This window comes from Cervus canadensis, chromosome 26 (assembly GCF_019320065.1).
Source record: "Cervus canadensis isolate Bull #8, Minnesota chromosome 26, ASM1932006v1, whole genome shotgun sequence".
NCBI classification, from domain to species: domain Eukaryota; kingdom Metazoa; phylum Chordata; class Mammalia; order Artiodactyla; family Cervidae; genus Cervus; species Cervus canadensis.
In genome coordinates, this window is record NC_057411.1 from 29,387,039 (window position 1) to 29,414,752 (window position 27,714).

A 27,714-nucleotide genomic window follows, 5' to 3' on the forward strand; every position below is an offset into this window, starting at 1 on the left:
ATAAGTTTGGATTTCTTGTTTTTCTAACCAGATTCCGTTGGCCGGGACATCCCCAAAATGCTTGAATTATTTAAAACTGGAATTGAAATTAAGGTAGATGAAGAAAGGGAGAACTTTCTGAAGACCAAAATAGCAACAGTAAGTTATAGTGAATATTATTCAGTAACCCCTTTCTTTTTTGCTGAAGTGATTCATTAATAATTTATAACATACCAGTCCTTTGAACTTGTCCTTGTCACTAGCATTAGGAGTGGCACTAAATATATACATACTTTTTTTGTGGATTGAATTCATACATTTTAATGGTGCTGTAGAAGTCCTTTTCTAGAGTTACATGCCACTCTCTGACATTTTCTTGTACTTTGCTTTGTTCGTCAATTCTGTGTTATTTTTACTCTCTAATATTTTAAGTGTTTCGGGAGTTGGGTCTAGATCTTATATATATCTTATAGGATATTGCATAATGCTGAGTCTGTAGTAAATATTTAATACTACCTTATGGGAATTGAGTAATTTGATTTTAATAAATTGTTTCTGATTATCCCTGCTTATGTTTTAAAAACTTCCCACTTACAGAAGATGCTGGAAATTAATTTCCAAAGTCATTTTTGAGACATTAATATAGATAAGTCAGATTTGTAGAGGACTGTGTTTTAAAACATATAGTTTTTGTTAGTATTTTTTTTAAAACTATAGAATTTCTAACATACCTATTTAATGTATATAATTTTTTTCCTATGCAATAACTATAATAATATTGTTAGCCAAATTTACACAATGTTAACCAAGTGCCAGGCACTATTCTAAACACTTTTCATATGTTCTTTTAATCCTGAACCCTGTGAGAGGTGAATTACCATCTCTGTTTTATAGATGCAGAGATGGAATCCCAAAGAGATTAAATAATTTTTCTAATGTCTCACAGCTAGTATGAGGTATACTAGGTATTTGAACCTCGGGAGTCTCAAGAGTCCACGCTCTTTAGGCTTACACCATCTTGCCTCATAACTTGAATTACTTGAAGAGCTGTTATTCCTCCTCCCATGCTACTCCTGAGAGCAATTCTACATTAAAGCCAACAGCTAGAAGTCCAAGCTCATGAGCTGAGCGTATTGCAGGTCATCAGAAATATATAAAGGGCCCTTTGCTAGTTTTATGGGAGGAAAACTTGCTGCAAAAAGGGGGCAAAACAAGTTTATTCGAGGCAGGGATTGGGAAACCCCATATCACCTCCAGTATCATCAAAGCTTAGCTCTAATTCTTTTGGCACTAGCTCTGCTGGAATCTGATGTTGGAGTTTTCTTGTTCCCAAAAGGCCCTTGGCTGTGCGTCTTCTTTCTCAGGGAAGACAACATTGTAATGTGAAACACAAGCAGAAACCAAATATGAATTTTAAGATCATATTCTGGAGCTGTAGAGACTTAGGCTTGACTACCTGTTCTGCTACTTAAAGGATGGCAGGTTTTGGACAAATTTCTTTTCTTTTTTCAATTTTTTTAAATTGAAGTGTGGTTGATATACAATATTATATGTTACAGGTGTCCAATATAGTGACTCACATATTTTAGAGGTTATACTCCATTTATATTTTTATAAAATATTGTCTATATTCCCCATGTTGTACAATATATCCTTGTAGCCTATTTTATACATAGTAGTTTATACCTCTTTAACCCCTTATTCCTATATTGCCCCTCCTAAACAAGTTTCTTAATGTTGTTGTATCTCAAACTTCCTCATCTATAAAATTTATATAGTAACATCTATTTCATAGTATGGTTTTGAAGATTAACTAAAAACTTTAGAATGGTATCTATCAGCTATTTTGTTACTCTTTTGGTTTGACTTTTTGGGTCTGTAAAGTATCTTTATAAGACTCTTTGTCCCTAGTTTTACCTTTTTCTTAAGTAATGTTTTCAGTATATTGAATAGGTAATAATTTATGTATATATCCTGACTCAGTGTATAATAAACCATGGCATATCATTCATCCTTTTTAACAAATAACATAGTGATTGAGACTTGGGCTTCAGACCAGACTTACCTGGGTTTTTTAGAGATATAATGCTTTTTTTTTAATGAAAAATAAATTAATCTGTGCTTAAACAGAATCTTTTTGAGTACTACTAAAATACTATAGTAGAGTAGGATGTTTAAAGAATGGTTTCATATGTGTGGATTCAAATCTCAGTTCTGGGTTAGAACTGTTAGAACTTTATGAGCCTCAGTTTTCCCCCTTTCTCTATTTTCCCTATATATAAAATGATGTTGTTGGTATACACTTTGTAGATTAGGAAGGAGTGGATGAGATAATGACCTAATAGCTATAAAAAAAAAATTCTAGGCTTGCCAGGTGGTGCTAGTGGTAAAGAACCCGCCTACCAATGCAGGAGACATAAGAGACATGGGTTTGATCGCTGGGTTGGGAAGATCCCCTGGAGGAGGGCATGGCAACCCACTCCAGTGTTCTTGCCTGGAGAATACCATGGACAGAAGAGCCTGGCAGGCTACAGTCTCTGGGGTTGCAGAGAGTCACACATGACTGAGTGATTTAGCGCGCACACACATGCACACACTTCTGGCTAAGATGGAGTAACAGGGACTTTAATTACACACACACCCCCACACACACACCTAAAGCAATCAGCATTATCTTGATATCAAAACCAGGCAAAGGAAATGACAGTCCAGCATCATTCACAAATGTAAATATTAAAATTATAAGCTAAACTTTAGCAAATAGAATCTAGCAGTGTGTAAAAGAATAACATGTCATGATTACGTAGGGCTTATCCTAGAAATACAGGTTAGTTTAACACTTAACAATGACTACAATTTACCACATTTCTTTGTTGTTGTTCGGCTAAGTCATGTCTGATTCTTTGCGACCCCATGAACTGCAGCATGCCAGGCTTTCCCTGTCCTTCACTATCTCCCTGAATTTGCTCAAACTCATTGAGTCCGTGATGCCATCCAACCATCTCATCCTCTGTTGTGCCCTTTTCCTCTTGCCCTCAATCGTTCCCAGCATCATGGTCTTTTCCGTGAGTCAGCTCTTTGCATCAGGTGGCCAAAGTATCGGAGCTTCAGCTGCAGGATCAGTCCTTGCAATGATTATTCAGGGTTCATTTCAACTAACTAAAAATCAAGTCATGTGATCATTTCTGTAGATATAGAGAAAACATTTGACAGAATCCAATACTCATTTCTTATTAAAAAGTCTCAGCAAACTAGGAATGCAAGTTAATGTCCTCAACCTGGTAAAGAACATCTAAGAAAAATCAACAGCTGATATCATACATAGTAATGAAAGGCTGAATGCTTTCCTCCTAAGATCAGGACCAAGATACGGATATCCACTCTTACCACTTCTTTTCATCGTTAATCTAAGAATTCTAGGAGGTGTATTCAGGCAGGAAAAAGAGACATCCCGATTAGAAAGGAAGAATAAAACTGTCGTTTCTCATAAGATGACATGATTCAGCTACTAGAACAAGGAAGTGAGTTAAGTAAGTTTCAGAATACAAGGTTAATATATGGAAATCAGTTTGCTTCTATATAACAGTAATGAACATTTGGAAATTAAAATTTAAAACTAAGGAATGCCAAAGTAATATTAAATAAATATGAAATACTTAGGGATAAATCTGATAAAAGATGTGAAAAATCCATACACTGGAAACTTCAAAACATAGTCAAGAAAAATTAAATAGATCTAAGGAAATGATAAGATGAACTGTGTTCATGGATCAGTAAACTTAATAGTGTGAAGATATCAGTTGTCCCTAAAGTAATGTATAGACTGTACAGATCAAAACCCCGTTGAAGTTTTTTGTAGAATTGACATGATTCTAAAATTCATGTGGAAATACAAAGGACCTGGGTGAGTCAAAATAGCCTTGACAAAGAACAAAGTTGGAGGTCTATCTGACTTAAAGATTTATAAAGCTACAGTAATTTAGACAATGTGATATTGATGTCAAGAAACAAAACAATCAGTGGAATAGAGAGTCAGAAGAAAAGTATAAAACACATATGGACAACTGATTTAAAATAATGTACAGAAGCATTTTTAATGGCAAAGCAATAGACTTTTCAACAAATGGCACTGGAACAATTAGATATCTATATGAGATAAAATGAACTTTGATCCACACTTCATACCATACTTAATTACCTCAAAATGTATCAAAGACCTAAATATAAAGTTTAAAATTATAAAACTTCTAGAAGAAAAAGTTGGGTTAGGGAATAATTTCTTAGATATAAACCAAAAGCATGATCTACAAAAATAACAAATCGGTAATTCATACTTTTTAAAAATTAAAAGCTTTTTCTCTTTAAAAAAGCTGTTAAGAGAATGAAAAAATAAATCACAGATTGGGATGAAATATTTGCAAATCATCTCTCTGATAAATCCATAATATATAAAGAACTCTTAAAACTCAACAATTAAACAGTCTAGTTTTAAAAATCAGAAGATTTGAAATACCTCATGAAGGTATGACAGACACATGGCAGATAAATGACAAACATTGAAATATGCTCAACATTATCAGTCATTATGGAAATACAATTTAAAATGACAGCAAGATACCACTGTACATCTACTAGAGTGTCTAAAATTTAAAAAACTGATCATACCAACGTTGGTGAGGATGTGGAGTGACTGGAATGCTCATATGTTGCTGTGGGGATGTAAATGATGAAACCTCTTTGGCAAACAGTTCTGTAGATTCACAAGTTTAACCCACCTACTATATGATCCCATCACTTCACATTTAGATATTTGCTCAGGAGAAATGAAAGCATATGCTTATGCAAAGATTTGTAAACAGATGCTTACATCAGATTTATTTGTAATAGCCAAAACCCAGAAACACGTCACATGTAAATGTATAAACAAACTTTGTTGTTCTATACAATTGAATTTTCTTTAATAATAAAAAGAAACATTGATACATGCTCTAATATGAATGAATTTTTAAAATATTGTGCTGAATGAAAAGGGCAGACGAAAGTACATACTGCATGATTCCATTTATATAAAATTCTGACAAATACAAAGTGATATATAGTGACAGAAGACAGACTGGAAGTTGCTTTCGGGACAAGGTGGCTGGGACAGGGTGGGAATGAGGGATGACAAAGAAGCACAAGGAACTGGGGACGTGATTGACCTGTCTGTTATTCTGACTGGTGATGGTTTCAGGAGTATGTGCAAGTGTTAGATGTTCAGTCGTGTCCTACTCTTTATGACCCCATGGACTGTAGCCTGCCAGTCTCCTCTGCCCATGAAATTCTCCAGGTAAGAATACTGGAGTGGTTAGCCATTCCTTTCTCCAGGGGATTTTCCCAACCTGGAAATCAAACCCAGGTTTCCTGCACTGTGGGCAGATTCTTTACCATCTGAGCCACCAGTAAGTGTATATGTATGTCAAAACTTGCTAGATTGACACTTTAAGAATGTGTAGCATATCTCTTGGAATACTGTTTAGCAATAAGAAGGAACAAACTATGGATACATACTATGATATGGATGAACATCAAGAACATGCTCGATGAAAAAAAGCAGATGCAGAAACCACATTTATGTGAAATGTACAAAAAAGGGGTAAAACTATAAAGACAAAAAGATTAGTGGTTGCCTGAGGCGAAGGGGTGGGCGAAAACAGGTATTAACAGTAAATGTGCTTCAGAGATCGTTAGTTTGAAAACTGATTTACGGTGTTGGTAGAAAAAATTATTTAAAAAGTCATTGAATTATGATTTAGAAAATGGTGAATAATATGACATGCAAAGTATGCCTCTATAAAGTTATCAAGTATACCTCAATAAAGATATTTAAAAGGGAATAAAAATAAAAATCTATCTGTGATTGTATCTAATACAATATAGCTATTCCATAAAAATATTTATAATAATTATCAGAGGTAACAGACTTTAACAGAAAATCTTTGAAAGAATATTTTCAAAGCACAGTAATATATCTTCCTTAACAGTCTGAGATTTCCAAAGGTGATGTTACTGTATAGTTAGAAATACTAGAGGTTTATTTTTGTTGTTTTGTTGTTGCTTTGTGTGGTGCAAGATTGGCTTTAGAATGAGCGTGTGGATGAACAGGAACTGACAGCATTATGTGCCTGTTAGGGGTCCGCTTCATTTTGAATAAAAGGAGGCTATCCAGAGCAGAGTCCACAAACTACATATGGCCCATGGACCAAATCCAATTGAGGCTGTTTTTAACAACAGACCCGTGACCTATAAATGGTCTTTTACAGTTTTGTGTGTGGTGCACTAAGACGCCCAGTCGTATCCGACTCTTTGAGACCCCGTGCACCGTAGCACGCCAGGGTTCCCTGTCCATCACCAACTCCCGGAGCTTGCTCAAACTCATGTCCATCAAGCTGGTGATGCCTTCCAGCCGTCTCATCCTCTGTTGTCCCCTTCTTCTCCTTCCTTCAGTCTTTCCCAGCATCAGGATCTTTTCTAATGAGTCAGCCCTTTGGATCATGTGGCCAAGGTATTGGAGCTTCAGCTTCAGCCTCAGTCCTTCTAATAAGTATTCAGGGTTGATTTTATTTAGAATTGTCTGGTTTGATCTTCTTGTAGTCCAAGGGACTCTCAAGAGTGTTCTCCAACACCACAGTTCAAAAGCGTCAATATATATTATATGTAGTGAATCAATAATTTGTAAAAATTTAACTTAAACTTTTCAAACAATCCTTGTAAGTAATATTGAAAGTAAAAATTTTAATTCCTGAGGTTTCACAAAATAAGAGTCAGAATTAAGAGTGTTGTCCTTTATTCATTATAGGCATGTTTAGTCAGGTGTATTTTTTGACATTACACAGAAAAACTAAACAGTGTCCAGATACTATGTATGTCCACATACTGTAGCTTAAACCTGCCAGAATAAAGACTTTGAAGTAATTTTCAAAGGGTGTCTGTTACTACTTTATAACATACCACAAATCCATTTTATGTTAGCTAAGAGGCTGTCAGAAATATGTTTTGTTTTTTCTCTGATAGATTGCTTGTTTGATTTAAGAATCTTGGCTTCCAGCCTCCTTTTCCAGATCACTTGTAAATGTAAGCCAGTACCATTGTTGACTGGTTTTCTTAACATGTCCTTTATGATAAAGTAAAAGTTCTTTCTAATTTTCTGTTAATATTGACGTTCCTATTTTGCAGAGGCACACATAGTACCTTTATATTTGTCAAAAACTGAAATGTTCTCTGTCTCTCTTCCTTCCTTCACTTTTGTTAATATTGACTTCTTCACATATTTCAAAATCATATGTGGTAGTGTTGTAGTTAGGTTTCATTTGCTGAGACTGACGGAGATCAAAGATAGAACTTTTCACTAGGAAAAAAAATTCTTGAGCTGTAAAATATGGCGCATTAGGACTTGTAGTAGGGGCATTTATCAAGAGGAAAGGACATGAACTGTAGTTTAAAGGAAAGTGTGGAATGTGCTCATTCGGTTATTTAACCTCTCATAGTATTTCATACTGTAATAAATTATGACTCTTGTGGCCTATTATGTCCAGCCTGAAAGAGCCTATAAAATCTGACCCATGTTTCTGTGTATATTTTCAAGTAGTAACTAGCTGACTTTTATGTCTGAATCCAGTTCAGTAGAATCTCACATATGTAGAAATAGTTACTGTAGTGTTCATCTGTTTTAGACTTTGATTTTCAAATCAAGTGTAACCTAGAAATCTTCCAGGATTAATAAAGTTAGATGAAGTTTCAGAATAAAAATGTGTATTTGTGATATAATGCACAGTGGACCTTTCAAAGGGTGCTGCTGAGTCACTTCAGTTGTGTCCGACTCTGTGCGACCCCATAGACGTCAACCCATCAGGCTCCCCTGTCCCTGGGATTCTCCAGGCAAGAACACTGGAGTGGGTTGCCATTTCCTTCTCCAGTGCGTGAAAGTGAAAAGTGAAAGTGAAGTCGCTCAGTCATGTCTGACTCTTAGCGACCCCATGGACCACAGCCTACCAGGCTCCTCCATCCATGGGATTTTCCAGGCAAGAGTACTGGAGTGGGGTGCCATTGCCTCTTCAAAGGGTACAGTGTACTCTAAAATCTACTCAGTTTCAGGTTATGTTTTGGAGTTTGGGCCCCTTTAAATGCTTTGGTGTTAGCACAGTAACTTCTTGGGATTTCCCATGCTTTATAAAAAGTGTTTAGCTTTCAAAAGAATGTTTTCTGAAGACCTGCTATAATTTCAGTCACCTTTTGCCATTTTCATTTTTCACTTCAAAGTAATTCTTTTCAAGTATCCATGTACAATAAGCTTTTTTAAATGACTTTTAACTGCAGTATCTTTTAAAATACCATAAAATCAGGAATCTTGATGGTGTATCTTCATTTTATCTTAGATCATTGGGGGCTTCTTGGGTTCATATCTCTTTAGAAGAGAAAACTCTAAAGAAATTAAATCACATTCATAACATTTCAGGTAAGAAAATAATGAAATATTACAGATTTTCTTGGAATTTATTGCTTAATAAAGTTTATTTAAGCTCTTATTTGAAATAGCTTAAGCTCTTGTTTGTAAATACCCTCCACATCTGCACATCTTTTTCTTCAGTTTTTTATTTTGAAAAATTTTGAATGAATGGAAAGTTGAAATTATGGTATAACAAACACCTAATATACTCATCACCTGGGTTCACTTATTTTGTCATATTTGCTTAGAATAACTAGTATATGTAGTTTGCTTAAAGTAGTAGATATTCTTTTATATTTTCTGAACCACTTAAAATTAAGTTGCAGGCATTATATTACTTCATCCCTAAATATTTTTATGTTCATAACCTAAGAATAAGACATTCTTCTTTATATTTTTTAAAATTTATTTTATTAAAGTATAGTTGATTTATGTGTTAATTTCTACTGTATAGCAAAGTGATTGAATTATACATGTATATACACTTTTTCATATTCTTTCCATTATGGTTTATCACAGTGTATTGAATATAGTTTCCAGTGGTATCTCAAATATGTGTTTTAAAGTACTTTTTTTAGTATAATTTTTAGAATTTATTGCTATTTTTTTCTATCTATGAATTATCAATTTGCTCTTTTTATTACCTTGAGATTTGCTTTGTTGTTCATTTTCTAACTTTCTAAGTTTTATATAAGATCTGTGAGGTGTTTTTTTTTTTTTAATACTGAAAGAGTGTAATTTGCCTCTAATTACAAGTTTGATACTTAGTTTTCTTGTCATTATTTTCTTGGTACTTTTTATTCTTATTTGGGAGAATATTTTAAACTTTTGGAACCTTTTTTGACTTGCTTAGATTTTTGGTATGTTCTAATTTAACTGCCTTAAAGGTTGAAGAATGTATCCTTTTTAGTTTCTACTTTTAAAAAATTTCTCAAGACTTTCATTGTGGCCTGTAGTATAATGTTAATATTCTTTTCCAAAGTATCAAATGGACTTTTGAAAATAACATGTGCTCTGAGGCTTCCAGGTAAAGATGGAATGAATACCACAGTGGTAACTGATTAGGAAATGTCAAATCTTAAGTCAGCAATGGAGAAAGCCAAAGAAATAAATTTCAGGATCTTTAAAAAGGCTAGGATCTGGCTCTGGATACCACAGGGACTGCATGTTAATGCTATGTGTGGGGATGGAGCAAGAACCCTCTGAAATAGGTTTAGCTGACAACTATTGAAGATTTTTACATATTTCCTGACCCTGAGTAACTGCCCTTTCCCCTGCTAGTAGGTGGCAGGAAAGGTGAAAACAAAGGTCTCTTACTGGGAGAGATCAGGAGTTGAGAAAACTGAAAACAGGGAGATTAAGTGAATATATGTATATGGAATATTGAGAAACCCTCCTCTCCTTTTCGCTTACCTGGCTCCCAGAATTCTGGCCACCAGTCTAGGCAGGAGATTTTTGTTTAGGCACACAATCATGTGCAGCTCTTTGCGACCCCGTGGAGTTTAGATGAGGCTTAATTTAAGAACAATTATAATAATTAGGCTTTTGAACAGTTTTATAACTTTTTTCTTCCCACTTGAATATTCATGGTAGTTTTACTCTTTCAGTCTCTGGATGAAGAGGTAATTGTTCATCTTTGGCACTTTGATGAATATTATTTGACATGATTTATTTATAGGCTTTTTCTTTTTAATGTAGTTTGTTTTCAGGCTCCCTTTTCCCTTCCTACTACCCTCCTCCCTCTTTCTCTGTCCTTTTATTTTTTCCTTCTTTTAATAGCTCTCTGAAGTTTTTCTTCTCTATTTTCTTTTCTACTTTTCCCTTCCACCTTATTCATTCACGTACAGATTGGAAAGACATGAAAAGAGAAATAAGTTTGTGGGAAGATTAATATGAATTACTTGAAAGTGAATACCACAGAAGTTTTTCAATGATGTGCAACTTACTAATATGATAACACTGAATATCTAATAAAAAAATGTTGCTTGATAGATGCAGCCTCAGTTACTTTGCTTAGTTGCCCTGTCGTGTCTGACTCTCTGTGGCTCCTTTGACTGTAGCCCACCAGGCTCCTCTGTCCATGGAATTTTCCAGGCAAGTATACTAGGGTGGGTTGCCATTTTCCTACCCCAGGGGATCTTCCCCATCCAGGGATCGAACCCACATCTCTTGTATATCCTGCATTGGCAGGAGGATTCTTTACCACTAGTGCCACCTGTAACTAGCAAATCAGTTGTTTATATTAAGCAATGTTTTTAATATAAATGTATGTTCTATAAAGATGTTTAAATATTTTTCTGTAATCTTATTCACATTATTAATTCATTACATCATAAAACTTTTGAAATATATTTTAAAATATATTTGATAGTCTTTGAATTATTACTAATTCCAAATTAGTGGCATCAGTACATTTATTATGAAACATTGATTCCTCCTGGGAGTGAGTGGAGTCCTACTCTTCCTATTTATTTTCTTCTATCCCCAGACAGATTCCGACTAGTATCCTGTGAAATCTGCTTAACTAAATAAAAGAGTGAAGTATTCTAAAGAAACAGTGTACTTTCAAAATATACATGCTACTTGTTCTATTTTAATTTAGAAGCTATTGCTAATTCTTTTCTTTTAATTTATTAATATGAAACTAGAACATAAACTCTTAAAAGTAACTTAGATTGAGGAAGGCTTCTAAAAACTCCATTAAATATAATTGAAATTTTGAAGAACATCTTTTAAACATAATGGCCTAGCTTTGACATGAATGGTTATCATAGCATTAAAGGAAAAACAGCTGTAGCCCTTTTATAGTCACGTGAATATCCAGGATGAGAGGTTAGATAACATCACCAACTCAATGGACATGAAATTTGAGCAAAGCCAGGAGATAGTAGGGACAGAGGAGCCTGGCGTGCTACACTCCATGGCATCTCAAAGAGTCAGACACAACTTAAGAAGTGAACAACAACAAAATATCCAGATTTTGAGAACTGTAAATAATGCTATTAGCAAACAAAACAAAAAAAAATGGGATAGGACAATTCAGATTTTTGTTTATGCTAAATCATGCCAAGACCTGATTTAACTAGTGTTTCTTGTCTGGGCTTCAGATATACTTGGATCTTTGACATATTTAATATAAGGCCCTGTCTTTGGTGTGCTTTTTTCCTCCTTTTTAAAGTTGTAGACATAGTCCCTTCCTAGGTGTGTATCACTGTATTTTGCTTGTGTAATAGTGAATTGTTTTGTGGCAAGAATCTTGTCAACTTGGCAGCTGATAAAAGATGATGTATATGGTAACAAAAATAAACAAGTTCAGGGGTAGGGAATATAAACACAGTAAAATCTTGTGTTGAAATCAGAGCCTTCAGGTTTAGCAAACATGTTAGAACAGGAGAAGTGAGTGTGTTGGAGTTCAGTTAAAACAAGATGCGAATAGTATAGCACATGGAAAATGAAGGCTTATTTTGAAGGCTCTAGGTCTGCAAGTTGAGAAAGCTGCAAGCAAGGAGTATTGCTGAAAACAGATACAAACAGTAGTTGGATACAAGGCAGCTGCTCATTGGCACATGCTCACTGCCACTTCCCCTCCTCCTTTTCCTCCATGCCTTCCTGTTGATGATTAACTTTTCTTTGGTTGCATTATTTTTGGTATACTGCAGTGTACTGTGTCACAGACCAATTTAAAAGTGGAAAATAAGGTGTAGAACATACAAGTCAAATTCTGTACTTTTTAGTTCTCATTAAAAATAAAGAAAGTAGATTGGCAGGAAATCTAAGAGTATGTAGTTAAGAAAAAGGAGAATATAGTATTTATTCAGGGCCCAGTATATGTCAACATACTAGCGCTTCATTGTGATACTCAGCGCTTCATTGTAAGAGATGTGTATTTATTTAACTGGGATGAATAGTCTGTAGTATTCTAGGTTGCAGCCTTTGGTTGGATTTTTATCAGTGTTCTTACCAGTGGGAATATTAGAATTAAAAAGAGTTTTTTATCGTTTGTACTTTTCTTATCAATACTGTTGTGAAATCAGATGCTAATTTCTCAGAACTTTTGGGAACTGGAAGTGTCACTCTCCCCTTCCATCAGATATAAATAATACCATAAGGAAAACCATACCATTTGAGAGAAACAGCATTAACTCAACAACGTAGTGATCACTGATCAACAGAAAAACTCATGATTAAAAATATAAATGTGACGTAACATGGAGTAGGGGAGTACATTGACTTGCTTTCCTTTAGTTGCAAACCCATTTCTTGGTAAGCGGTTGTCAGTATACTGCACACACAGCTTTCTTTTGTTAGCTTTATTTCAAAAACCAGTGATAAATATGATAGCTCTTACTGAATTCTGTCTTTATCAAAATCCTAGAAAGTGAATGGATCTGAAAGAGAAGTCCCTGTAATTTTCATTAGTATTGTTGTTGCAGTCGTGTCCAACTCTCTGCGACTCCATGGACTGTAGCACTCCAGGCCTCCCTGTCCTTCACTGTCTCCCAGAGTTTGCCCAGGTCCATGTCCATGGCATTGGTGATGCCATCCAGCATTCATTCATTAGTGTTACTTCTAAACAAATAATAGCATTTAGAAATACAGTGTTTACAGTAAACAATAAAACAGCTGCAAGATCCTATTATGAATTATTAAATATATTAAATGTAAAGACAAAATTAAGCATTTTTCAGATTATCATGACCAATGATAAAGGCTGCTTCTGCCTCATAGCACTCATAGATTTTGGTAAAGATATTGAGTTGTTAAAGTGATGTAAAGCATAACTTATATTACAGCTTGTCTTTGCATGGATTTTCATTTATTTGGAGAGAAATAATGTATTCTGATACAAGAGTTGGAAAACAGTGGCTCTATGGTCTGTTTTTATACCACCTGTGAACTTAGAATGGTCTTTTAAAAGGTTGTATAAGAAGAGAGTATGCAATAGAAGTCATATGTGACCCTCTAAGCCTAAAATATTTACTCTTTGGTCCTTTACAGAAAAAATTTGCCAAACTTAAAATATAAATGTATAAAACATAAGCATGGGGAGTTCTGGTTCCAAGTGAGCTGGTGTAATAATCACCTGACTCTGTGTCTCTCTCAGTGAGTACACCTATTATAAACCTTGGACAGAATGCCCGGAGCAGCAAGACTCTGAATAGTAAACAGTAGCAAGAGAATTAGGGAAGACCAAAATTTGAAATGCCACCAGACTGGGGGTGAGTTTTCCACTTTTCCATTTGTGTTGTCACATGGCTTGGTCTCAGCATAGTGTAGAACCAGGAAGTGGACATCAGTATGGACAGAGAGAGCCCCAGGAGGGCTCTTAAGAGAAGCCCTCAACCTCAGGCTTGGAAGGTAAAGATTATGGCTCCTAACAGTGCTAGTGGGCACAGAGGAAGACATAGGTATCTAAAACTGAGGAAGGGGGTTGCCTTCCTTTCTTGTTGGAGGATCTATGGTGATAAGAGGTTGAGATGGGCAACCTGTTCTTATTTTCTCTGACTTCCTGCCCGTTGGCCCCCACTACCTGAACACTTGGAGAAAGTAAGAGGCAAAATGTAAATAAAACCTCAGCTTTCTGGGCAGAGTGCTGAAAAGTGCTGATTCCCCAGGGAATCAGAAAGTATTCATTTATCTACAAGAGAGGGGAACTTAGGAAAGGGATCTCAGAAGAATTAATGTAGAAACTCCTGGAGATGAAATTAATGGAAGTGACAGAGGAAAGAGTCAGAGAACTTGAAGATAGATCTTAAAAACTGTGCAGTCTGAAAAACAGAGATGAAAGATTGGGGAGGGGGAAAGAGCATCAAGGCCCTATGGAACGATAACAAAGATCTAACTTGCGTATCGTTGGCATCTCACAAGGAAAGGAGGAAGTATTGTGCAGAAAATTACTTTTTAAAAAATGGCAAGATTACAGAGAAACTCTCATATATTGATGGTAGGAATACAAAATAGTACAGCCACTCTGGAAACAGTTTGATAGTAACTTGTAAAACTAAACATATATTTACTGTAAGGTCCACCAATTCCATTCCCATAGAGTTGAAACATTTATGGTGAAATCAAAACATAACATTCACAAAAATAGATATCCACAAAAATATTTGTAGGAACTGTATTGATAATTATCAAAAGATGGAAAAAATCCAGTTATCCTTCTATACGTGAATGGCTTTTAAAAAAAACCCTCCGATACATCTGTGTAATGGAATACTACTCAGTGATTTAAAAGAACATGTGAACGATGATAGACACAATAATTTAGGACATTTTCTCAAAAGGTTGCAGACTGTAACCTGATTGAAAGTAGTCTCAGAAAGTAACATACTGACACCAAAAGCACAGGCAACAAAAGAGATAAATTGAAAAAAGTAATCCCTTCTAGCTTGGGATGCTAGAACTGTACCATTTTATTCTGACCTTAACAGTTTGGGGTATTATCTTTTAATGATAAATAAAAAATCACTAGCCTGATTATTAAAATTTAAAACAAGTAAAAAAATAAAAAAAAATAAAAAATAAATAAAATAAAATAAAACAAGTAGAACTCACCCAGCTGCTTTACATAACGCAAATTCTGTGTTGCTGTAAAGAAAGAGACCGGCCTGTCTCCTCTGGAGCTACAACAGAGTAAGGGTTGTGTTGTAAGTAGAGAATGAAAGTGGGACCCATTGAACTAGCATGCAGTTGTGCATAATCATTAGAGATCATTTTTAAATTATTTATGCAAATACATGTGAAACTGAATCCAGGTGTGAAATAAAAATATTTAGTTATGAAAAAGAAAAAAAAAGAAAGATAAATTGTATTTTATCAAATACATAAGACTTTTGTGCATCAAAGGATACTATTGACAGAATGAGATGGCAGCCCACTGAATGGCAGAAAATATCTGCAAACTATGTGTGTGTGTGTGTGTGTGTGTGTGTGTGTGTATCTGATAAGAAGCATAGCTAAAATATAAAGTACTCTTATACCTCAATAATAAAAAGACAAAATTAGCAAAGGATTTGAATACATGGGTTGGGAAGATGCCCTGGAGAAGGGAATGGTTACCCACTGAAGTATTCTTACCTGGAGAATTCCATGGAGAGAGGAGCCTGGCAGGCTACATACAGTCCTTGGGGTTGCAAAGAGTTGGACACGACTGAGCGACTAACACTTTCACTTTTTTCACTTCTCCAAATAAGATGCACAAATGGCCAATAAACACATGAAAAGATACTCAGTATCATTAGCATCAAGAAAATGCAAATTAAAATCAAAAGGAGATACTGCGTTATGCCTGTTGAAATGGCTGTTATCAGAAAAGCAGAGATTAGTGTTGGTGAGAATATGGAGAAGTTGGAAGCCTGGTGCAGTGCTGGTGGGGATGTGAAGTGGTGTAGGTGCTGTGGAAGATGGTATAGTGGTTCCTCAAAAAATTAAACATACTTACCGTAAGATCCATCAGTTCCACTTATAGATATATACCTCAGAGAACTGAAAGCAGGGACATAGATCGATATATGTATATTCATATCAGCGTGGTTCACAAGTGTCTATCAAAGGATGGATGGATGAACAGAATGTGTATGTACATACAATAGAATTTTATTCAGCCTTAAAAAGGGAGAAAATGCTGATATTTGCTACAACATGTAGCAAATGAAACTTGGAGACATTGTGCTAAATGAAATAAGCCAGTCGCAAAAGGACAAATATTATGTGATTTCAAATATTATATGAGCTGCTTAGAGCAGTTACATTCATAGAGATAGAAAATAGAATGGTGGTTGTCAGGGGCTTGGGGCTGAAGGGAGTTGAAAGTTAGTGTTATTTGATACAGAGTTTTAGATGCAGAAGATAGAACAAGTGCTGGAGGTAAGATGGTGGCCAGAGCCCTACAATGAGTGAAGGTGCTTAATGCCGCTGAACCGTATACTTGAAAAGGGTTAAAATGGTAAATTTTATGTATATTTTACCAGTTTTTTAAATTTTGGAGGAAAGAAAGGTAACATGTTATTCCATCCGTATGATCTTTTAGAAAAAACGAAGCCATCGTGACAAGTCACTAGGTTGCCAGGAATCAGGAATGGCTAAGGGAGGTCACATGAGGGAGGGTTTTTGGTTCTGTGATGGTGGTTGCTCAAATGTTTGCATGAGTTAAAATTGATAGAACTATACACCCTGAAAAGCTCAATTTTACTGCCTTTCAGTTAAAAAATATAATTATCAATATATATAAGCCTGTTAGGACCCTTGCGAGGGGGTTAGGGGGGGCGGGGGGCAGGGGCCATGATGTCCCTCAGTACCAGCAGTGGGAATGGATTTTGTTTTGTTTCAGGGAAGCATAAAGACATAAAGTATGCCTTGTCTTTTTTTTTTCAGCATTGTAAAGACTGGTTTTATAATTTAAAATGCTAAGCTTAAGCTAGTGGGTTTTTTTTTGGAATTAACAGGTGATAGCATGTATATAATATTTGAAAGATAACAAATAGCATAAATAAGATTATAACATTTTAAAATTGCAATTGGTAACATTTTAGTACTGTTTAATGCTGTTCATTATTGTTCTTTCTTTATGCATGTATTTTGTGTGTATGTGTTTGTAGCAGAACAGAAACCTTATTCGTGTCATCAGGCACGTCATCAGGGCTCTAGGAAAAGGGAGGAAACTTGCAAGGCACTATGTGTTTATTTCTTGTTTATGTAATTACTGTTATACTATATGTTGAATTTTCTTTTCTCTTTTCCTTAAATAGTGTATCTTGAATATTTTCAAAAATTATTAAAATTCTTGCAGAGCATTATTTTCATAGTAGTATCTTGTGGATGTATCATAATTTATTCAACCTCAGTCCTTTTGGGCCGTTTAGGTTGTTTCCAGCATCACTTGTTTGTTTATTTGGGTGTGCTGGGTCTTACTAATATTATAGTTACCACACACAGCATCTTCACTGCAGCATATGGAATCTGTTGTCGCAGTTGGCTTCTCTCCAGTTGTGGCGTGGGCTCAGTAGTTGTGGCACGTGGGCCTAGTTGCCCCACAGCGGTGGGATCTTAATTCTCTGACCAGGCATCTAACCTGTGTCCCCTTCATTGGAAGGTGGATTCTTAACCACTGGAGCACCAGAGAAGTCCTAGGTGTCACTCATTATTATAACCGTCATTCCTATGAACGTATATTCACAGTTCTCGTGTGCACAGAATATGTCTGTGTGTAAATGTACAGCCCTATTGAAAAGTCTGAATTTAGTGAAGTACAAACATGAAATAGTCTTCTCCACTCCCTGATTCCAAGTGTACCATGCACAGTTTCTCTTCTCTCTTATGCACAGGCATGTGAGGCATAATTCTAGTGATCTAATTCAGAAATTAAAAGTGCAGTGAGATCCAGTTCAAAACTCTGACCTCATATCCAAAGATTTTCCTTGTTCAAGTTGGAACCAGGCTTTATGGCTCGTGATCTGAAGCGGGGAGGGCTTATTAAAATTTCATTCACACCTTCTTCCGCTCTAGACTGTAGAGTGTGGCAGTGACTTAATTCAGTTGTAAATGCCTTGCTCCACTACAGGTTCCAGGCATAACTCCTCTGGGGTAAAGGCTTAACAAAGGGAGTAGAAGCAACTGCCCTGCCTTACCTGCTTGTGCTTGTCATCCCACTTTGGGTTGTCGCTGCTCCTCTGACCAGCTCTTACTGATTTGATGTCCTTCAAGCATATGTTCAACCACCAGTACCCTCTTCTGGCAGTGCCCCCAGTCTGCACAGGAGCTTCTTGGAGCCTTGCCTCTTGGCCTGCTTCTACTTTGCATGGTTGTTGATTATGGAGAGAATATTATGACCTTAATTGTTGGTATCTTTCTTTAGAATACAGAGTGTGGGTGCCAGCACGCGTGCTAAGTCATGTTTGACTCTTGGTGACCCCATGAACTGTACCCCACCAGGCTCCTCCGTCCGTGGGATTCTCCAGGCAATAATACTGGAGTGTGTTGCCATGCCCTCCTCTAGGAGATCTTCCCTACCGAGGGATCAAACGTGCATCTCTTATGTCTTCTGTATTGGCAGATGGGTTCTTTACCACTAGTGCCACCTGGGAAGGCCAAGAATATAGGGCATTAAATGCCTTTTTTGCTTTCAGATGTAGACTCTGGTTATCAGTCCTGAACAAACTTCCAGAAAGGCCCCATGCAACATCTTGTTTCAAGTGCATATGTAAAATTTGCGGCAGTTGTCAGAACAGTTGCTGAGCATTTTTCCTACTTTTATTTTAAATGGCAATTCAATTCTTAGCTTGAAAAAACATTTTTCTGCCTCATCTGCATAAGTAGATGCACTGTAGGATACATTGAAAGTCTATCAGCACCCAACAAAGCTTTCTGTTAAACACACAAAACAAAAATCATTTCTGTTGTAGTGAAAGTGAATGGTTTCTTTTAGAGCCACTCACTTTCTCAGGCATCCTTTGGTCTGTCTTCCTCACCAGGGGTCTGCAAACTGTGGCCTGTGGGACCCTCCCAGCTCCCCAGCTGTTTTTGTCAGTTAAACTTTCTTGGAACACAGCTGTGGTCATCGTTCATGTATTGTATAGGATGACTTTTGCACCACAACAGCAGAATTGAGTATTTGTGACAGCCCATTTGGCCTGCAAAGCCCCAAATATTTTCTCTCTGACCAGTTATAGAGAAAAGTTTGCCAGCTCCTGTTATACACCCTTCCTCTAAAATTCTTTCTAAAACATAGCTGAGAAATACCAGTTGTTTACTTATAAACATTAAGTAGCTTCTCATGGTTGACAGAATATAGCCTAAAATCTTTAGGGCTTCCCAGGTGGTGCTAGTGGTAAAGAACCCACCTGCCAATGCAAGAGGTATAAGAGATGCAGGTTCGATCCCTGGGTCTGGAAGATCCCCTGGAGGAGGGAGGGCAAGGCAACCCACTCCAGTATTCTTGCCTGAAGAATCCCATGGACGGAGGAGCCTGGTGGGCTACAGTCCATGGGGTTGCAAAGAGTTGGACACAAGGGAGGCAACTTAGGACGCATGCATTCTAAAATCTTTAGCTATAGATTCAAATCTTTTTATAGTGTAGTCTCAAATCACTATGCCAAGTTCAAATTCAGGATTTCCTGTTATTTTCAGTGATGTAACTTGATGTCTGATGTTGCAAATTGGTACCTTACTGGCTGAGTTTGGCTCCCAGGCTTGTTTGTTTTATTGATTCAGCATTTAAAAACTGGATGATATCACCCAGAAATCCAGATTCCTTGTTGTTCTTGATGAGTCAAGAGTTCTGATAAACTGGCCCCAGAGACCTCAGTGTAACACTCTGTCAGCACTGAGTGGCCACTGCTGCCTCCCTGTGGGGCAGAGCTGTCCACCTCTGCACAGCCGTGTCCTGCAGGTCACACGCACGTACACTCAAACCCAGTCCCCTCCAGTCGTTCATGTTACTAGCTCTGGCAGCTGGAGTCATTTGAGTTTGCAACCAAGCCTGGGCCTAGGTCCGGTGAGCTGCCTCCTGGTCACCCGAAGCTCCTGTTCTTACAGTACTATGTGCTCCTCCCTCTGCCTGGGAGATCCTCTTTGTCTTCAGAACTCTTCATCCTTTAAGCCTCCATTTAAATATCACCTTTGTGAGGCCTTCCCTATCACACTCACTTCTCCTGTACCCTTGTGGCACTTTGTTCATTTAGTTTGAGTGGCACCTGTCCTATTGTATTTTAGTGACCACATGGTAAGCTCCTTGATCGTAAGATTCGTGTCTTCCTCATCTTTCTGTTCCTAGGCCCCAGTCAATGCTCAACAAAGAGTGAAGGCCAGTGAATGTTGCCAGATTGCGTGCTGTGAACAGCTAAAAGCTGGAAATGTAGAAAAAGATTCATTAGGCACAAAGAAAAATTTGCATTTTTCCCACTTAAATGCATATTCTTTTTCTTTTAGTATTTCACTTAGTTTCCTCTTTTTCTTTCCTTAGTTTATAACAAGTCATTTGTGTTTTCCAGAGAATTGATACTTCAGTTTTCATAAGGATTACCATCACTTTCTAGCTGTGCCCAGGGTCACAAGCTAGTAAGCGGTAGAAGTTTCAGAGTTGACATTTCTCTGCCTTTGGAGCTCATGCACATAGCTGCTGGACCACTCTTTATCATCTGGGTGCTTTTGAATAAGTTGCCAAGTTTTCTAAGTCTCAGTTTCTGATTGTAAAAGGAAAATGATAACGGGACCCATCTTCAGGATATTTGGGAGAAATAAGTGAGAATGTTTAAGTGCTTAGAAGAGAGCTGGCTTAGAGTAAGCACCCAATAGATAGAGCTGCTCTATTCCTACTACTTCTACTATCACCCCTATCACTGCCACTACTATTGCTGCTATCACTTCCCTTGATGTTGTGTAGGAAATACAGACCGTCTTCCTTTTCTTGGTTTAAACCTTCAGGAGTCAAGGGAATTAGGAGTGTTGGCCCACTTGCAGAAACCACTGCCAGGCTACCCTGTATATGATCCTAGATCATTGCACTTGGAAGAGATTTTGAAGGTCAGGTGTTCTAACAAGTGCTTATTCAAAGCAGCAGTTCTCTCTGCAGTTTCCAGTTGGAGATGATCAGTCATCTAGAGGCTGTTGGAACATTTACAGTGACAGAAGCAGGCCACTTTAGGAGGAACACAGGAGTGTTTAAAAATTGTGCACACATACTTTGCTTTTCTTTTTTAGTTCTGTCCCCTGTAAAATGTAGACCATTAAGTTGAATCCTTTTTCCATACTCTTGTCCTTAGTCCTTCAAAGTATTTGAGCTGACTTCCAACATTGGTGGTTCTCCAGGTGTGGCCCAAGGATTCCTTTTAACTGAGACTGTTTCCTCAGGAGCTTTTCTTCTCTCATCCTCTTTCTCTTAATCAAAGAATCCTTGAAGACCCTAAAAACATGAGCTAAAATTTTTGTGTGCCTGAGTACTTTATTCTGGAGCAAGATTTGATAAACGAAAAAAGTTTAAGAATCACAGCCTCAGACAGTCTCATGACTACAGTTTGTCCTGCATGTATCTGTATCTCAAAAGGACGAAAAGTGGTTAAGAATCACAGTTTTTTAGTTCTCCCATAATGGTAGAAAGTGATTGAAAGCAAAAGCTACGAATTGCACAGAAAGAGGAAAATCTGAGCATCAAAGAGATACAGTTTGCCTATATCCACTGAGCCACCATGCCGACATCTTTGGGAAGTTGACTGTCTAGTGTGACTAGAAGATAAGTGCATGCTCAGTTGTGTCTGACTCTTTGCGACCTCACGGGCTGTGTAGCCTGCCAGGATCCTCTGTCCATGGTATTCTCCAGGCAAGAATACTGGAGTGGGTTGCCATTTCCTCTTCTAGGAGATCTTCCCCACCCAGGGATCAACCCGCGTCTCCTGTGTCTCCTGCATTGCAGACGGATTCTTTGCTCACTGAGCCACCTAGAAAGCCTTTAGTGTGCTTAGCGAGTTATTTCTGATATAATAAGGATGAAAGCAGAAGGGAGGATTCAGTAAATCAGTCCTTTCTTAAAAACATTAGTGGAGGCTTCCCTGATAGCTCAGTGGTCAAGAATCCACCTACCAGTGTAGGAGACCCAGGTTCAGGTCCTGATCCAGGAAGATCTCACATGCCATGGAGCAGCTAAGCCCATGTGCCGCAACTATTGAGTCTCTGCTCTGGAGCCTGGGAGCTGCAACTACGGAGCCCACGTGCCACGACTGCTGAAGCCCACACACCCTAGAGCGTGTGTTCTGCAACAAGAGAAGTCAGTGCGATGAGAAGCCTGTGCACCGCAATAAAGAGTAGCCCCCACTTGCCACAACTGGAGAAAACCCCACACAGCAGCAAAGACCCAGCACAGCCAATAAATAAATAATTTTTTAAAATGCTTGTGTGCATACATGTGTTTTTGTAGCTCTCATCATCTGTAGTAGCCAATTATATAATCACAGTTATGCTCATAAGAAGGCAATGGCAACCCACTCCAGTACTCTTGCCTGGAAAATCCCATGGACGGAGGAGCCTGGTAGGCTGCAGTCTGTGGGGTTGCTAAGAGTCGGACAAGACTGAGCGACTTCACTTTCACTTTTCACTTTCATGCATTGGAGAAGGAAATGGCAACCCACTCCAGTGTTCTTGCCTGGAGAATCCCAGGGATGGGGGAGCCTGGTGGGCTGCCATCTGTGGGGTCACACAGAGATGACACGACTGAAGTGACTTAGCAGCAGCAGCATGCTCATAAAACATACAACTTTTTCATAATTTTATACAATATCTAAAATAAAAAGTAAAGTGAGGTGTGTGACTGAATTTATTTTAAGATTTAGTAGAGGACATAGTACTAATGATTAGAGGTGCTAAATTTTGGACAAAAGTGTAAGCTGTATTTTAAAACAGTTAATGTATTTTAAGATTTCATGAAATCATTGAGGGCATCTGTTTTGCATTTCTGGAGCCTATGTTGTTAGTTTACAGTAGGAATGGCAGTATAAGGCTGTAGAAAGTATAGTCACAAACATCTGAGTGTAGTATACAACGTCCAGCAGTCTAGCTTGTAACAGTTAAGGAAGGTATATTGGACCTCTTACTTTTTCTTGTGTCTGTTACTTTCCCAAATTTAAGGTAGGTATAGGTCTTTGTGGGCTTCCCTGGTTGCTCAGTGGTAAAGAATCCACCTGCTAAGCAGGAGATGCGAGTTTGATCCCTGAGTCAGGAAGATCCCTGGGAGAAGGAAATGGCAACCCACTCCAGCATTCTTGCCTGGGAAATCCCATGGACAGAGGAGCCTGGCAGGCTGCAGTCCATGGGAAACGACCTGGTGGCTAAAGAACAACAATAGATCTTTACAAAGGGTAAAGGAGCTCCTCTGAGCAGTGTTGGTTACTTCAGTTGGTAATAGAAAGAAGGGCCTTCTGAGGTAAAGTGGAGAATTAAGAGAGGAATGAAAGGACACATGTTGATACTCTACATGTTTTGTTTTCTTTTTTCTGCCATAGCAAATGTAAGGTACCCTGTCTGTCAGTGAACTACTTACTTTGATGGAATTTAATGTCTGTAAGGTCCATGGATTTAATAAGGAGAATTAAGCATAGCTTGATTTTCCTTTTTTTCCCCTCTCAAAACTCCCACTTATGGATTGGCATAAAGTGAAAATTCCTCCAGTAATGTCCAGACCTTCTCATTTAGGGTTTGATGCTGTATCATGCCCAAGTGGGTGTTGAACAAATGTTGTCTGATGATGATGCAAATGATTTTTTTTTCAGGAGGAATTCTTTTTATGCTTATGTACCACATTTCTCACAGTGGTCTCAAGAGTCATTGAGAAACAGAATTCTTTGATCTTAAATTCTTACTGTGTAATTTTTACCAGTTACACTATTACAAGTTTTACATGTATTTTAAAAACTGGATTCATTTGACAAAGTGCAAAATCCTTTAAACATAGGACTGTAACAGAATTGATTTTTTTTTTTTTTCAGAATTGATTTTTAGTGGCATATTTAAGAGAATAACATGCGTTGAATTTTGAATGATAAACTCAAGGACTTTCCAGAGATTCATGCTGGGTTAGGTGTTTTATGAATAGGGCTCATTCACTATTTAGGACTTACTGTAGCTTTTGCTAAGTAGGAAGATAATTGTTATTGCAGTTAAAGAGTGTTAGCATAGCATCTTGGAAATGTCTCTGTGTGATATATGTGTTATCTGAATGTGTGTAGTCAAGGAATTTCATTTTGGACTTTGAAAGCATTAACTTCTAAATATTTTCTTAAGTTTCTTTTAAAAAATAAATTAACAACTTTAAGAAAAAAATATCACTGATGCCTGGGGTGGAGAAGTGGCGGGTAGGGATGGTATATTCTACCCCACAATATGCTTTGGGGAAATTTCTTGGAATTCAAGGAGTCACAGGTGGGAACCACTTCAAAATAACTTAGCTGTAATATGCTCTGAAAGGTAATTAAGTCTTGCATGTAGAGACATGTAAATGTAGCATTCTTAAAAAAGGGCTGTAGAAGTTTTTTCTTTCACAGCAGAGTCCCTTAGTAGATAATTTGCACTAGTTGAATATTTGAAAACACTGTCTGGAATAACTACTGATACAGTTACCAAAAATTGTGTTACTGTCTTCCTTTTACATCATTAATGTTAAGTGTCCTTTTCTTTCAGCTGGATATGCCAGGTGACCAGATAGCTGCCAATCTTCAGGCCGTTATCAATGAAGTTTGTAGGCAAAGACCACTGAATTTGGGTAAGTGGTTCACTGGGGTCAGACTTCCCTATAATCCTGTGATGCTTTAAAAATGTAAAATATTAAGAAAACAGTCTAGTTAATATGCAGCTACAGTAATGTGATATTTCCAGGGGTTAAAGAAATAAAATTGAATTCACCAAAGTATTCCTGATCCTTTTGAACAAGTTGTAGTTGTCTAGAGAGGAAACCTCTTTAACAGTAGCAAGGAATACACTGTGAAACCCTGATAAATTCCCACATTATTTCTATCATTAAATGTAATAAAATTTGAAAGAAAAATGTACCAGATTGCTTTAAACTTAAAATAGTGTTCAAGTAGAAACTAAAATCATTTGTGAGATAGATCATATTTTGAAGCCAGACCATTCACTTTGTCACTGGTACCCGCAGTTGGCTTTCTTTATCTTATCTATTTTGGAAAAGAGACCAAGTTTTAGTCATGTCAGAAGAGTCACATTTTATAAACGGAGTGATTCATGGAGAACAGTGAAACTGATGTAGCAGGTGTGTCATAAGCTAGGAACATGTATAGTTCACACTGTATCACTTGTCATTCACAAAAATGTGTTCTCTTGTGGCTGACTGAAACCAAACAAGAGTCCATTACCCTCAACTGATTCAGAACTTAACAGACTTCCCATTATAGGAATCTGTCACATTTTGTTTTATAAACCAAATTATAATTAAAATACAATCTTAGGCTGTATTTAACCTTCTTTGGGAGTTAAACACACTGGTGAATAAATACCGCATATGTTAATTCTGTTCTGCTAAGTATGACCATAATACTTAGTAATTGTATGTGTATAGATTCTTCTATTTCTTGGAGAACTTTGATTTCAGTTTAAAAACCTCTGAGCCTATAGCAGGAATAGAATGATGACTCTGTGTGTGTGTGTGTGTGTGTGTGTGTGTGTGTGTGTGTGTGTGTGTGTGTGTGTGTGTGTGTGTTAGTCACTCAGTCGTATAGCAGGAATAGAATGATGACTGTGTGTGTGTGTGTGTGTGTGTGTGTGTGTGAGTCACTCAGTCGTGTCTGACTCTTTGTGATCCCGTGGCCTGAAGCCCACCAGGCTCTTCTGTCCATGGAATTCTCCAGGTACTGGAGTGGGTTGCCATTCCTCTCTCCAGGGAATCTTCCCAACCCAGGGATAGAACTGGGTCTTCTGCATTGCAGGCAGATTCTTTACCACTGAGCCACCAGGGAAGCCCTAGAGTGATGAATAGTAAATCTTTAAAAGCAATGTAGTTATCTTCTCTTTGCCATTTTAAATGAAGTCCCTTCACATTATCTTTATGAAAGCTTCTTTAATTTTTAGGGAATTTGACTAAAAAATGTTTGGTAATACAAAGGTAGCATATGTGCTGACTGTTTTAAATAAATATTTAGAATCTTGCCATCTAAGGTAAATATCACCACCTGCTCCCTTTACTGTTGTCTTTGCAATAAAATAAATTCTAGGTGATCACCTTCTGGAAGAGAGATGAATCATTAGTGAATATGTGTGATTTCATTGATAAATGTCTAGTAAACACTGGTACAATTAGTTTGCCTTCTTCTCTAGAAATGAAACAATCTTCCCTTTGTTATAATTTAAAATAATAGTTCAGTAATATCAGTGCTTTTCAAATGAGAATATAACACGAATCCTATAAGCTTTCTTGTTGTATATTTGTATTTGCTCATTAGGTATTTGGAATAAAATGAGAATTGGTTCTTGTCTCTGTTTTCAGGACCTTTTGTGGTACGTGCTTTCCTTCGAAGCTCAACAAGTGAAGGTTTGTTACTAAAGATCGAGCCATTGTTGCCTAAAGAAGCAGAAACCAAAGAAAGTGACAAAAAAGCTGCGTAAATGTGTTGATTGTGAAATTATTCTCACTGGTTCAAGAAGCAACAGCGAAAATTATAAAACTGTTTTTTAAGTTTGGTATCTTATTATTGATCATCATACTTGAAAGTAAGTTTTAACACTGGAAAATTTTAGAACACTTTCAAAAATAAGAAAATAAAATTTGCTATGTGTCTGAACCTACCTTTTAGATCCTATTATATTTTCTTCCTAAGAATTCAGATTCTGCATGCTGGTAAATTATAGCAGCAATTTCTAGCTTAATAACCGTCCCTTGAGAGCTGTATATGAGAGAAAAGTAAGGTCCTCAATTCCCACAAGACAGAAAATGAAAGAATTGTGGGCTGTATCCCAAGTATGACTCTTCTGAAGAAAAATTATGAACAGTCTTCATTCTGAAAACTTTTGAATGTCTTTTGTGATAGCATGAATATAGAAAATGACTAAGCCATTAAAACAGATGGATGGGATTTTTTTTCCTCTTAGGAATCAATTTATAGTATTTGTATTTTTGTAATAATGCTGTATATTTTAATGGTGCTTTGCAGTATGTAAGGCACAGCGTATATAGTGTTTTTACATATTTACTTTGCTTCATTTGATCCGCAAGTCCTCTGCTTAATAGCAAGTTGTTCATGTTTGTTGAATGAATATACCATGAGGTAGATAAAGCAACTCAATTCATGGATGAAGAATCAGGCTAGGAAGTTCAGCTACCAATTTGCAAACTGTTGTTGGTCCTTAAATGTTTACTGGTACGTGATGAAACAAAAAATTAAGGATAATTTTGTCATGCAGTTGCCAACTGTCCTTTCTTGGAAATGATTGATTTCCTTTACTCTGAGACTGTCTTCCACTTTTTTAGGGGATGTTTAAGGGCTTTTTCTTGTATGAAATTATATGCCATTCCTTTCTCCAGGGGAATCTTCCCAACCCAGGGATTGAACCTGGGTCTCCTGCGTTGCCAGCAGATTCTTTACCGTCTCAGCCACAAGGGAAGCCCTGTGAAATGACAGTCCTGATAAATTTGTTGGTGTGTTTTAATAACACTCAACTTTGTAAAGAATGATTTGACGGCTCCATGTAGGTCTCCCAAATTGTTTTTGAAATTTTAGTTGTCTGAGGCATCCAAGTGACTGTACCCCACTAAG

At 37.1% G+C, this 27,714-nt stretch overlaps 1 protein-coding gene across 1 annotated transcript in view; it reads left to right on the forward strand.

Annotated features, from left to right (window-relative positions):
• MRPL1 (mitochondrial ribosomal protein L1) overlaps positions 1-26,746 on the forward strand; it is a 66,346-nt gene extending 39,600 nt beyond the window's left edge. Inside the window, exons 7-9 of the mRNA XM_043448088.1 lie at positions 32-138; positions 24,629-24,710; positions 26,448-26,746. Of these exons, the coding sequence (XP_043304023.1) occupies positions 32-138; positions 24,629-24,710; positions 26,448-26,566 (308 nt within the window). The 3' untranslated portion in view covers positions 26,567-26,746. The remainder of the gene's footprint in view (positions 1-31; positions 139-24,628; positions 24,711-26,447) is intronic.
• The last annotated feature ends 968 nt before the right edge of the window (positions 26,747-27,714 follow it).